At 53.3% G+C, this 11858-nt stretch overlaps 1 protein-coding gene across 5 annotated transcripts in view; it reads right to left on the minus strand.

The window, feature by feature from the left end:
- The window catches only part of PPP1R7 (protein phosphatase 1 regulatory subunit 7), a 39555-nt gene that overhangs the window by 21747 nt on the left and 5950 nt on the right, over positions 1 to 11858 (minus strand). For 4 of the 5 annotated variants that reach the window (XR_010322195.1, XM_064286377.1, XM_023540281.2 and 1 more), the window contains exons 4-9: positions 11673 to 11738; positions 9996 to 10126; positions 9117 to 9279; positions 6710 to 6826; positions 5915 to 6019; positions 2217 to 2303 (exon numbers count right to left, since the gene is read on the minus strand). Coding sequence is in view for 4 of the 5 variants with exons in the window: in XM_064286377.1 (XP_064142447.1) it covers positions 2217 to 2303; positions 5915 to 6019; positions 6710 to 6826; positions 9117 to 9279; positions 9996 to 10126; positions 11673 to 11738 (669 nt within the window). In the remaining variant the exon portion in view is untranslated. The remainder of the gene's footprint in view (positions 1 to 2216; positions 2304 to 5914; positions 6020 to 6709; positions 6827 to 9116; positions 9280 to 9995; positions 10127 to 11672; positions 11739 to 11858) is intronic. The other variant, XM_064286378.1, reaches the window with a different exon arrangement.

The raw sequence follows: 11858 nt of genomic DNA on the forward strand, positions 1-11858 counted from the left end.
GACTCTCGCTTCTAACCATGACACTAAATAAAGTAAGCATGTAGGACTCTCGCTTCTAACCATGACACAAAGTAAATGTGGAGGACTCTCGCTTCTAACCATGACACTAAATAAAGTAAACGTGTAGGACTCTCACTTCTAACCATGACACAAACTGTGTACGACTTTCGCTTCTAACCATGACACAAAATAAAGTAAGCATGTAGGACTCTCGCTTCTAACCATGACACAAAGTAAGTGTGGAGGACTCTCGCTTCTAACCATGACACTAAGTAAAGTAAGCGTGTAGGACTCTCGCTTCTAACCATGACACAAAACAAAGTAAGCGTGTAGGACTCTCGCTTCTAACCATGACACAAAACAAAGTAAGCGCGTAGGACTCTCGCTTCTAACCATGACACAAAATAAAGTAAGCGTGTAGGACTCTCGCTTCTAACCATGACACAAAATAAAGTAATCGTGTAGACTCTCGCTTCTAACCAGGACACAGTAACTGTGCTGGTCTTGCTTTTCTGCCGTAAACAACTAGGAAACAGAACAAAATATATGAAACTGTTTTCAGACACTGGACAACAGGCAATGCAGGACAGTGATTCCTGGGGCAAACCAGGGGAGCTCTGATCACTCCGGCCTTCTGTTTGGAGGTACTCTCGCACTGGGAGGGGGAACCCAAACACAGCCCAGCGGCCACAGTGAGTTGAAGAGGTGGAGATTAGAGTTCAGAGAGGCAGAGACAGTTGGAATTTCTGGAAAGGAGTGAGCTGTGTAGGAAAAAAGCTCCAGAAATCTCATGTTGTTCCCTTGAGTCTTAGACTGAAAACTAAGCTGTATATATGCAGGGCGAAACTCCATGAGGCTAGTCAACGGACACCTACTAGGGAGCCAGGAGCTGGATAATGACCAGACTTCACACAAGGTGAGAAGTGCTTTTGTTCCCACCAACCAGGGTGGGGAGGTCTCATTAAATACTAGGGACATTCAGTGGAGACCTCAGAAGGGTTACTACTGGCTTAGGAGTAGGGCTAAGATAGCCCTAGAGGATAGACTATTTCGACTCACCCTAATAAAGCTTAAAACAAGCCTCTGAAGGATGAAACGGTAACTTAACTGCTTGTCAATACACTTTAAAGGAAAACAACAAAATCCAGACACTCAAAAACTTAACATGCACAATATCCAGCATTTAATAAAAATTATTAGACATGTGACAAGAAAATTTAAAGGAAAACGTAAATATAACAGAGAACACAGAAACTACATAAAAGAACCAAATGATTTTTTAGAGTTGAAAAACGCACTATCTAAAATAAATTCATTACATGGATATAACATCAAACTGACTATTGTATAAAATCATAACCTTGAAGTCTAGAGGGTGGAGGTGGGAAAGAGCTTCGGTGACCTAACTAACGATGGACTAACATATGTATAACTGGAGTTTTAGGAAAAAACTGAGGGGGAAAAGGGGCAGATAAAATATTTGAGCAAATAATTTCTGAAGCTTTTCCACCTTTGATAAAAACAATAAATCCTTAGATCCAAGAGGTTCAATAAACCCTAGCATATTAAAGTAAAAAAACCACACCATATTCAAACTGCTAAAATTCTAACATTGAGGACTTCAATTCCATGAGTGATCCTTATTGTTTGCAACCCCTTCAGTGGAATAGCAAAGACTTCTTTTTACACTGTTTCTCTTTCTACTGGTTCTGTAATACCACTCTTGAAAACCACACCTATAGCCAAGAGCCAAACACAAATTCCAAGATAGCTAACTGCAGAAACCTACCCAACACTTCCTTCCATTGTTCTGGGCTAGCTCTGCACTGAACGTCCTTGTCCCTTGCCAGGGTTTGGAAACCTTTTAGTCACATGGCAATCCTAAGATCTAATCATATACAGACCAAGGATTCTCACACTACAACGTGCACTGTGATCACTAGAATCTTGTTGAAATGCAATTTTGATTCAGTCTACGCCTGGACTGGGTGAGGGCTGAGATTCTGCTTTTCTAACAAGCTCCTGGTGATGCTGCCCATGGCTGCTGGTCTGTAGACCAGGCTCTGAGTGCAAGGTTAATTCCAACACCAAAACAGAACTCAAATCTCATTACATGTCTGGTTAAATCAGCATCAAAGATACTCAAATTCACACATTTTATTTAGTGGGGCTTGTTTAGTCAAGGCGTCGTCAATCCCAGCACGTAGAAAACTTACCCAGAATTCCTGCAGCTCTGTTAGATGGCTGACATTTTCAATCTTTTTGATTCTATTTGATGCAAGATCCAACATCGTGAGTTTGTTCTAAAACAAGGAAATAAGATTTGTCCTAGATTACCTCAGTTCAGCAGTGGCACTGTGACCACGCACAGCGTGGGGTGAGGGCTGGGAGCTGCAGGGGAGCCGCCCTCTCCTCCCTACAGAGCAGCATGCAGACACGAGAACCGCCCGCTTTCTGCAGCTGCCTGGGCCAGACTTGGGGTCACTGCTTACACACACAGCCCTCACGACATTGAGATCATCACTGCTGGGATTGGAAGCTGACTCTGTTAGACTCCAGGCCCTGTACCTCATGATCCCCTGTCCAATGCTGTCCCTGGGCCCCAGAGCAGGGTCTCCCTGCCTAAAAGCAGAGACAGCCTAGGGAGGGGGCTGCAGAGAGGCATGGGGTGGGGGGAGCTGCAGTAACATCTATTTTGTGCTTATCATGAGGCAACATCCTACACCAAGGAATCCTCATAACAGTATCCTCTCTTCATTTAGGAATGAAGAGCTGGTGCTGAGGAGGCTAAGAATGTGCAAAGCACACAATGTGAGAGGCAGAGGGGGCACCCAGACTCCAGGCCGCACAGAGAAGGGAAGTGGATCCTCAAGAGGGTGGAGGCTTGGGGTCCCCTGGACTCAGGGATGGGGAGCTACAGCAGGCAAGTGCAAGCTCAGCCCTGCCAGGAGGGCGTCCCAGGGCCTTCCACAGGGCAGGTGTTGTGCTGGGACCTGGGAGTCTGCACTTTGGCTGGAGACGGCATTTTGTGTTTAGCTGGTGGTGCTCTGATTCTCTCTCCGGAAAATGCCCATCAGTGCCCACTTCCCAATAACGCCAGCTAGGCCTGGCAGTATTCTCCTTTTACAGCGTTTCAAGATTTAACAAAAGAATAAGACCGTAGTGAAAATGAAGCGTTAAAGCTATGCTACGTTTAATCGAACCAACTGGCAAGTTTCTCCAAAATCCAAAAGAAAACGTTTACAAGCTGGCTGACAGCCTCTGATAAAAGTTCACTCCCTTCCTCGTGCCCTCTCTTCTGACTGAGGATCCCATTCCCATTTCCTCAAGCATTCTTGGGGTTCTGAGTCCAATTGCTCCCAAGCTTTAGGTGAAGGTGAAAATGTCCCAGACAGATAAAAACAAACCACACACACAAGCATCCGGCTGGCATGCTGCTGCAGAAGGGCTTCTCACAGGCCCGACCGTGTTCCCCCTTGCTCTGTGCCACATAGACGCTCAGAGGCACCAGGCACGAGGACTCCACTTTCCCAGCAAGCTACGTGACCAGTGTGGCACGCTCTGTGTGAGACTGAGGGCCATGCAGGCGAGGTAGCTCCTTCCACACGCACAGAGAGGACTGAAGCCCACAGAATGCCAGGAGGCTCCTGGCCTGGAGGATCTCACAGGGCTCCTGAGCAAAACGGAACTTGAGAGAATGTCGCAGAAGAGGAGGGTGGGGCCGCAGACCGTGGGCAGACCGAGGACGTGCAGTATTGGTGGTGGAGTGGGGACAAACGGGTCCCTGACAGCCCACATTCCCCCACCCTCAGCATCTGCCCAGGGGTCAGGCTGGCCACAGTGGCCATGAGGCAGAACGGGAGGTGGCTGGAGTGCACAGTGGGGCCTGAGCGCCAGGGCTGCACATGAGGGGCTGTGGGCAGGTGAGTCGTGGCCGCCAGGACGGGCCTCGGACCTGAGCTCACTGACACACTGTTCAACACCATTCCACATGTTTGGGGAGATGACATGGTTACGAAAACACATCTGAAAGCCAACCAGCAACAACCGCTTAAAAAGAAAGTGGGACAGAAAAAGGGACTGGACAGGTAGGGGGTGAGCACCCCAGGAGGTCTGAGAACACTCCCTGAGGGTACAATTACACCAGCGAGGTACTGCCTCAGGTGCACAGGCTATACCCCAGAGAAGGAGGGGCCTGGTCCACACAGACGTCACAGATGAAGGAGAACTGTGAGACCATCCGTGGGAATGGCGATCATTTAATAAATGCTGCTGGGACACAGGTCAGCCACTGGGGAAAAGGTACAGTCACCTCCTTACCTTCCACCACAAAAACAAACTTCGGGCAAATCAAGCAATAAAACTTAAAAACTAAAGTACCTAGAAGAAAGTATAAGCAATTGATCTCTAGTTGAAAACAAACCCCAGAGGAACGACTATCACATTTGACCAGGTGAACGTGAAAATAACATAAACCCAAACTAAACCCGTTGCCGCCGAGTTGACTCCAACTCATAGTGACCCTACAGGACGGGACAAAACTGCTCCATGGGGTCTCCGAGGCTGTGATCTTTACCAAAGCGGACTGCGCCATCTTTCTACCGAGGAATGGCTGGTGGGTTCTAACTGCTGAGCTTTTGGTTAGCAGCAGGTGCTCCTCCCCCCGCACACTAGGGCTCCTGAAAGGCACAAGGGGGACTTTCTCTCTCAGAGCCCAGGAGCGGCCTGGTGCTGAGCCATCGCGTTCTTCTGCTGGGGAAATTCCAACCAGTGCCCTCCTACCGGGAGCTGCCCTCCGTGGGCCGGTGCTCAGGGGTGGCTGCAGACCTGGACAGGGAGGCCGGGGCTGGTGTTCACCCTGCCTTGGCCAGCACAGGTACCTTAGCTGGACAATCTCGGCTTCTGCACAGCCTGCCCACCACAGCTCGTGGCCTCCACACCAGTGCTGGCTGCCCCAGTCCAGCCCCCACCCCACAAATGAACACTTGCTTTATACAACGCACTGGTTTTGTAAACTCTTAATCTGACTGCCAAGGCTGAGGAAGGTGATCCCACTTCCCACGGCACATTCCGACTCCCCCAGAGCTCACGCAGACCTGGTGAGCTGAAATTCAGAACCTGGTTTCCCCCAGACACCACCACCAACAGCGGTTAGGTCCTGGGCTACTGCACAAAGGTCAGAGGGCCCTTCGGTGTGACTGAAATACTACGCCACAACTTCAGAAAGTGACCAGGTGACTGCAGGTGCTGGCAATGAAGGGAAACGGGGAGAAAAACAGTGAAGCTGAAGGAACAGAAGTACTGGATTGACTGAGGAGACAGCGCTGGGGGAGGCTGCTCCCTGAGGGTGACGGGGTGCTAGAGATAACCTTGAGGGAATCCCAGCTGGTGTCCCTGCCCAGGTGAGGACTGGGCTGTGCGGGGGAGGGCAAGAGTGACAGGCTGGTGTGAAGAGGGAAGGAACGTGCGTGGCCTGCAGGGAGAAGGGCGGCGGGAGGCCAAGAGCACACCTTCCCGTGGCTACCTGGGTGGGTGGGGACCGGGGAGGCCAAGCGGCTGGTGAAGCCGGTGCCCGGTGCCCCTGTGGGAGAAGCTGTCTTTTCAATCCTGCAAACTGCCCAGAGCACGGTGGCTGCAGCAGAGGCACCTCCCCGTCTGCACAGTACAGGGAGCACGGGCCAGCCAAGGGCCCCCGGGGATGGTGCCAGCACCCACGTCTCACATGTGTGCCAAGCACAGCCCTCCAAGGACGCCTAGAGCACACACCCGTGCACTCACGCTTCCCCACGTGAGCAGGGAGCACGTGGCATTCACGATTGGGGGCTCTGCCATCTGTCTGCAGAGCAGCCCTTGGGGCTGGCCGGCCTCCCGCCCCCCGGCCACAGCGCCCGAGACGGACCGCTGGACATCTTACATTGTTCTCCAGGCCTTCGATGACCTCGATGCCATTGTGGCTGAGGTAGAGCTCCCGCAGGTTCACCAGGCTCTGCAGCCCCTCGATCTTGGTCAGCCGGTTGCTCTACAAGAGAGAGCCCAAGGCGTCAGGACAGGTGGAGGGCAGGTGACGTGGGCACTAGGACACGAGGCTGCTCGTTGGGCTGAGAACCCTAACAAATGGGGCAGAACTGGGTTTGTGCAGAGGAAAAGATGACTAAAACCAAGAGTCTGCCGTACTGGGCGAAAGTTTACGTGTGGGTGTTCCAGGTTTTATGCAAAGACACACTTTTTCCTAGATGCAACTGGGAAGGTCTACCTGCATTAATTTAGTAACTTTAAAACTCAGGGTCACTGGATGTTTTAAAATAAATTAATTTGCATTTCTTTCGGTATATACTGCAACTGAAATTAGCCTATAGAGCTTCGTTAGGACAAAGAACACAGCCACACACGAAGGAGGCACGCTTCCCCACACACACGTGAGCTCTTCGAAGCCCAACATCTCAGTCCCTTCCTGACGGTGCGCCCCAGTGGAAGACAATGCCTCTCAGCCACTCCGGCCCTGATGGGTGGAATGCCACGTAGGCTCCACAGGGGTGGAGGGATGGCACTTGCGGTGGGCATATCGCATGCGGGGATGGCCAAGGCTTGGGGGGATGGCACTTGTCGGGCCAGGAGCCCAGGAACTTGGGATGGGCGTGGGACCTGCATGTGGGGGGCAGAACACAGCGGGTGGCGCTTACGGGGCCAGCACTCGGGGTGGGCATGGTACCTGCATACTGAGGACGGTGAGGTTGGTAAGTGCATCCAAGTTCTGAAGTTTAGTAATTTTGTTTTTCCCCAGAAACAAACTGTCAAGATTGGTTAATGTGTCGATGTTTTCGATTGCCTGTGAGGAAGACAAAGTACAGTTAGCGCTGTGTGGCCAGTGAGTCAGTGGAAGTGAGGAGAGGTCCCTGAACAAGGATCCGAAGCCCCCTGGGGTTTAGCTCTGTGGCTGAGGGCAAGTCACCTTCCTGTTGGAAATTTTCCAGCAAAATTGTCCTTGAAAGCACAGTATGGAAAAACAGAAGAAGGGGGAGGGAGAGTTGCAACCCCGTCTGCTTGGCCTCCCCTCTTCCCCCAAGTCTTCACAGGGCTCTGGGGTTCCAGAAACACACTTGGAAAATGCATGAACTAGCTGATTTCTCAGGTCCCTTCCCACCCTCACTTCTGAGCTGACATGTTATCATGCTGCTCGGGGTTTGCTTCTCCCCAGAAGCAGCAGATGCTGGAGGCTCTGAGCCCGGCTTTTAGAATCCTGGAATGGTAGTCCCCGCTCCTGGGGTCACCTTCATCCTGTGGCTCTGGGCTCTGGAGCCCTCCTGGCTGTTCCCCCTGCTGTGAGCTGAGCCACATTGTCCATGGAACTCCTCCAGTCAACTGAAGGTCCCACCTGCGCCCCCAGCGCGGTGCCCTTGCTTACAGCAGCCTGCTTAATAAATACAAGGCCTCAGTCTCCTCTCTCCTCTGAGCTCAGGGATTCTCTAGAACAAGTTATCTTTCAGCATCTGAGCAGATACAAAGTAACCGGACTAAACGTATGCTTGTGAAGCAGCGTTCAGCCACGCAGTGGGCGCACCCATCACTTGCAGCAGGCACGCCACCTGGGTGTTGTCTCTGAGGATGAAGAATTGGGGAGGGGGTCCTTAAGCACTAGCACCTGCACTAATCTGTGATGAGCCATCTGCCTCCTGGAAAGTTCGGTGAAGTCCTTGATCAAGCACTGACACCTCAGCTCTCTGGAGCCACAAGATCTCACACAGCAGCCGTCAGGAGACTCCTGCCGAGACCACCTTCCTGGTCTGCACCCTGCCCAGCTCTCAAGGACTCAGCTGACAGACCGCTAAGGCTTCCAGAAGCCAAACAGGCACTTCAGGAATAAGGAGGGAGAGGGTACCGCTCTCGAAACGCCAGGCTTGGTGCCGGCTGGCACCTCTCGTCATGACCCCTTGGAGCCCAGGAGTGTGACTCAGGTGGTCTTCTGCTTAACGATGTCCTACCTCTGCCCACCCAGCAGCTGTCCGTCAGCTGGCAGGACTGTGCTGGCCTTTGTGTTGCTGTGCCACTGGCAGTTCAAAGGCCAGCAAGGTCACCCATGGTGGACGCGTTTTGGAGGAGCTTCCAGGCTAAGACAGACTAGGAAGAAAGGGCTGGCCACCTACTTCCAAAAGTCAGCCAATGAAAACTATGGATCACGACAGCCTGATCTACAGCCAGTAACAGGGACGGCACAGCATGGGGCAGGATTTTGTTCCATTGTGCATGGGGTCAGTGAGCCAGGGGCAGCTAACAACAGCAGCAACATCTGCCCCTGGTGTCCCCTCAGCTTTGCCTGGCAGATGCATCCCAAACGTCAGTCCTCCTGTGACCCCTCTCCTGGGCCCCTCCAGCAGATGCCCGACTCCCAGCGCTCATAACGTCACTGGGTGGAGGACTTGGTCTTGCTTCTATGGTACACCAGAGACTTTCTCAAAAATCTCTCCCGTCCATCTGTCTGATGCTTCCAGGGGTGGAGGGCAGCACCCAATCCCCCGTGTGGTCTGTGCCGCTGGCATGGTGCCCAGAGCAGATGAAGCGTGTGTGCGCCAGACCCCTGCTGGTTGACAACGCCATCTTTGCCTGGGAAACCCCACCTCAAGCAGAGGGCACCTGGGCACGGGCTACGGGTCTGCACAGCCAAGGGGCAGAGGGCACCTGGGGACAGGCTGCTGGTCTGCACAGCCAAGGGGCAGAGGGCACCTGGGGACAGGCTGCTGGTCTGCACAGCCAAGGGGCAGAGCAGCCTCCAGGCAGAGGGCACCTGGGCATGGGCTGCTGGTCTGAGCCAGGGTTTGGGCATGGAGACAGCGGAAGTACACCTGCAGAAAAAAGGCCAGGCCACGTGCAGGAGCACACCTTGTCAACGCTAACTTACAGCCACTTTTTTATTCTTTAAAACAAAACAAAAATACCCCAGGAAATAATTAACTTCCCTATTCATGAAAAAAACATCAGCAATTACCATAAAAAACATAAGCTACCCAAACATCCCAGCCCCCTCCTCCCTGTCTGGTCCACATTACTGGGCCCTAGCCCCCAGCCCCCAGGTAGTGGGCAGCTCCCCAGGCCGCGGCCCAGCTGGCACTGCCAGTACCTACCCGGATGCGATTGGATCCCAGCTCCAACATCTGTAGCTGATGCAAGTTGCTTATGTTCTCAATTTTATTAATTTTATTGTTGACTAAAAAGAGTTTTTTTAGTTGCGTCAACTTGTCAATGCCTTCGATGTTTCTCAGCAGGTTAAAAGAAATATCCAGAATCCTGGGAACAAATAAACTTTTTTTTTTTTTTTTTTTTAATGAGTACATTAACACTTAATTTAGAAGCAGTGTTCCCCTTGCTGGGTACACACTGCCTGGGTGGCAGACCCAAAGGTGGCCCTCCCACTGCCTGTCCCGTGCTGCACTGTGGGGTCTTGGGCCCCCCAGACCGCGCCCACAGCCCTGGCTCCAAGCACTGTCTTTGTGAGGCCTGCTCTGAGGGCAGAACTGCCTTGTCCATGTCTGTGTTCACAGCACAGCCTGGCACCAAGCTCAGCACACAAAAGGGACCGAGAAAGTGCTAAATTAAAATAAAAACATGCAAACAAACAAAACAGACAAAAAGCAGAGGAGCAGGCATTAGGTAAACTGACATCTAGAATCTGATTCCCTAAGTTAGATACATCGCTTATGCCTTTATTTAAAAAATAGGTACTCGAAGGCAAAAAAGGAGGTGTTTTATGTCAACTTCTGGACTGACCTTCCCTGCTCCACCTGCACATTGTCGTAGAATTGAGACCAGCCAGCTCTGACAGCATGGCAGGCAGCCAATGTGCTGGAGCGGCCTTGCCCCCGGAGCCCACCATAAACAAGCCGGCCTCGGGGCACAGCAGCAGGACCCTGGGCAGGCTGGCACAGAGGTCGTTCTGGGGACTGGGCAGGCCCAAGCGGTTGTCTGCCCCCAACCCCCCACATCTTCCTTGGTCCATGACTCACTCCAGCCCTGTTAACGCCTCCAGGTTCTCCATCTTCTTGATCTGGTTGTCGTAGAGATCCAGCTCTCGAAGGCTCTGCAGTGCCTCCAGGTTCTCAATGCATTTGATTAAGTTCTGACGGAGGCAAAGAGTCTGGGGACGAGCAACCAGGGCATGAGAGGATGTCACCGTGTCACAGGGACACAGCACAAACTTTCCTGCAGGGCGCATGGCACTCTCATGTGCTTTTTAGAAAGACACCTGTGAGCAGAATTGCCCCATGGGCAGAAACCAAAAGGGGACCTCATGGGAGGTTCTGCGTGAGCAGACTGCTGGGTGAAGGATGTGTCTGTCTGTGGCTGAGACAACTTGCTGTTTTGGACAAAGGGAAGACCCACCTCAGTGGCCCTTTTTTTTTTGAAAAGCTCATTTAATAGCAGTGAGTCATGGACTATGTACTTAAACCCAGCGGCCAGCTGGTTTCCACCACTGATGACCTGAGCTCAGCTCTGGGATGCCCTCTGCTCCCCAACTGTGCTATAGTCTACGGTGCTGAGAACTGAAGGCTGGGCTGCGGGGGTGCCCTCCGCTCCCTGACTGCGCTATAGTCTACGGTGCTGAGAACCGAAGGCTGGGCGGCGGGGGTGCCCTCCACTCCCCGACTGCGCTATAGTCCACGGTGCTGAGAACTGAAGGCTGGGCTGCAGGGGTGCCCTCCGCTCCCCGACTGCGCTATAGTCCACGGTGCTGAGAACTGAAGGCTGGGCTGCGGGGGTGCCCTCCGCTCCCCGACTGCGCTATAGTCCACGGTGCTGAGAACTGAAGGCTGGGCTGCGGGGGTGCCCTCCGCTCCCCGACTGCGCTATAGTCTACGGTGCTGAGAACTGAAGGCTGGGCTGCGGGGGTGCCCTCCGCTCCCCGACTGCGCTATAGTCTACGGTGCTGAGAACTGAAGGCTGGGCTGCGGGGGTGCCCTCCGCTCCCCGACTGCGCTATAGTCTACGGTGCTGAGAACTGAAGGCTGGGCTGCGGGGGTGCCCTCCGCTCCCCGACTGCGCTATAGTCCACGGTGCTGAGAACCGAAGGCTGGGCTGCGGGGGTGCCCTCCGCTCCCCGACTGTGCTATAGTCTACGGTGCTGAGAACTGAAGGCTGGGCTGCGGGGGTGCCCTCCGCTCCCCGACTGTGCTATAGTCTACGGTGCTGAGAACTGAAGGCTGGGCTGCAGGGGTGCCCTCCGCTCCCCGACTGTGCTATAGTCTACGGTGCTGAGAACTGAAGGCTGGGCTGCGGGGGTGCCCTCCGCTCCCCGACGGTGCTATAGTCTACGGTGCTGAGAACTGAAGGCTGGGCGGCGGGGGTGCCCTCCGCTCCCCGACTGCGCTATAGTCCACGGTGCTGAGAACTGAAGGCTGGGCTGCTGGGGTGCCCTCCGCTCCCCGACTGCGCTATAGTCCACGGTGCTGAGAACTGAAGGCTGGGCTGCGGGGGTGCCCTCCGCTCCCCGACTGCGCTATAGTCTACGGTGCTGAGAACTGAAGGCTGGGCAGACACTGGAGCTGCAGGTCAGCACTCACCCAGAAGAACAGTGGCCACACCACATGCGAATGCAGGGTGTCTGTTAAGGGCTTGTCTACGTAAGTGTGACGGACTCGCGAGTGTGACAGGGCCCCCTCGTGTGAAAAGACAGTCTGCCTCACCTTCACTTTCTTCAGCACCTCGAATCCTTCAATTTTTCCAATTCGGTAATGATTTAGATCCACATCCTGAAACACAGAAGGTTCCAGGTCAGCTTCCTAAAACGAGCAGTCAAAGGAGGTCTGCTGGGACGGGGTAGGGCAGGTGAACTACCCGGTGGTCTCTGGTTTAGCCATAATCTGCATTAG

Source organism: Loxodonta africana, chromosome 6 (genome assembly GCF_030014295.1).
Source record: "Loxodonta africana isolate mLoxAfr1 chromosome 6, mLoxAfr1.hap2, whole genome shotgun sequence".
NCBI lineage: Eukaryota > Metazoa > Chordata > Mammalia > Proboscidea > Elephantidae > Loxodonta > Loxodonta africana.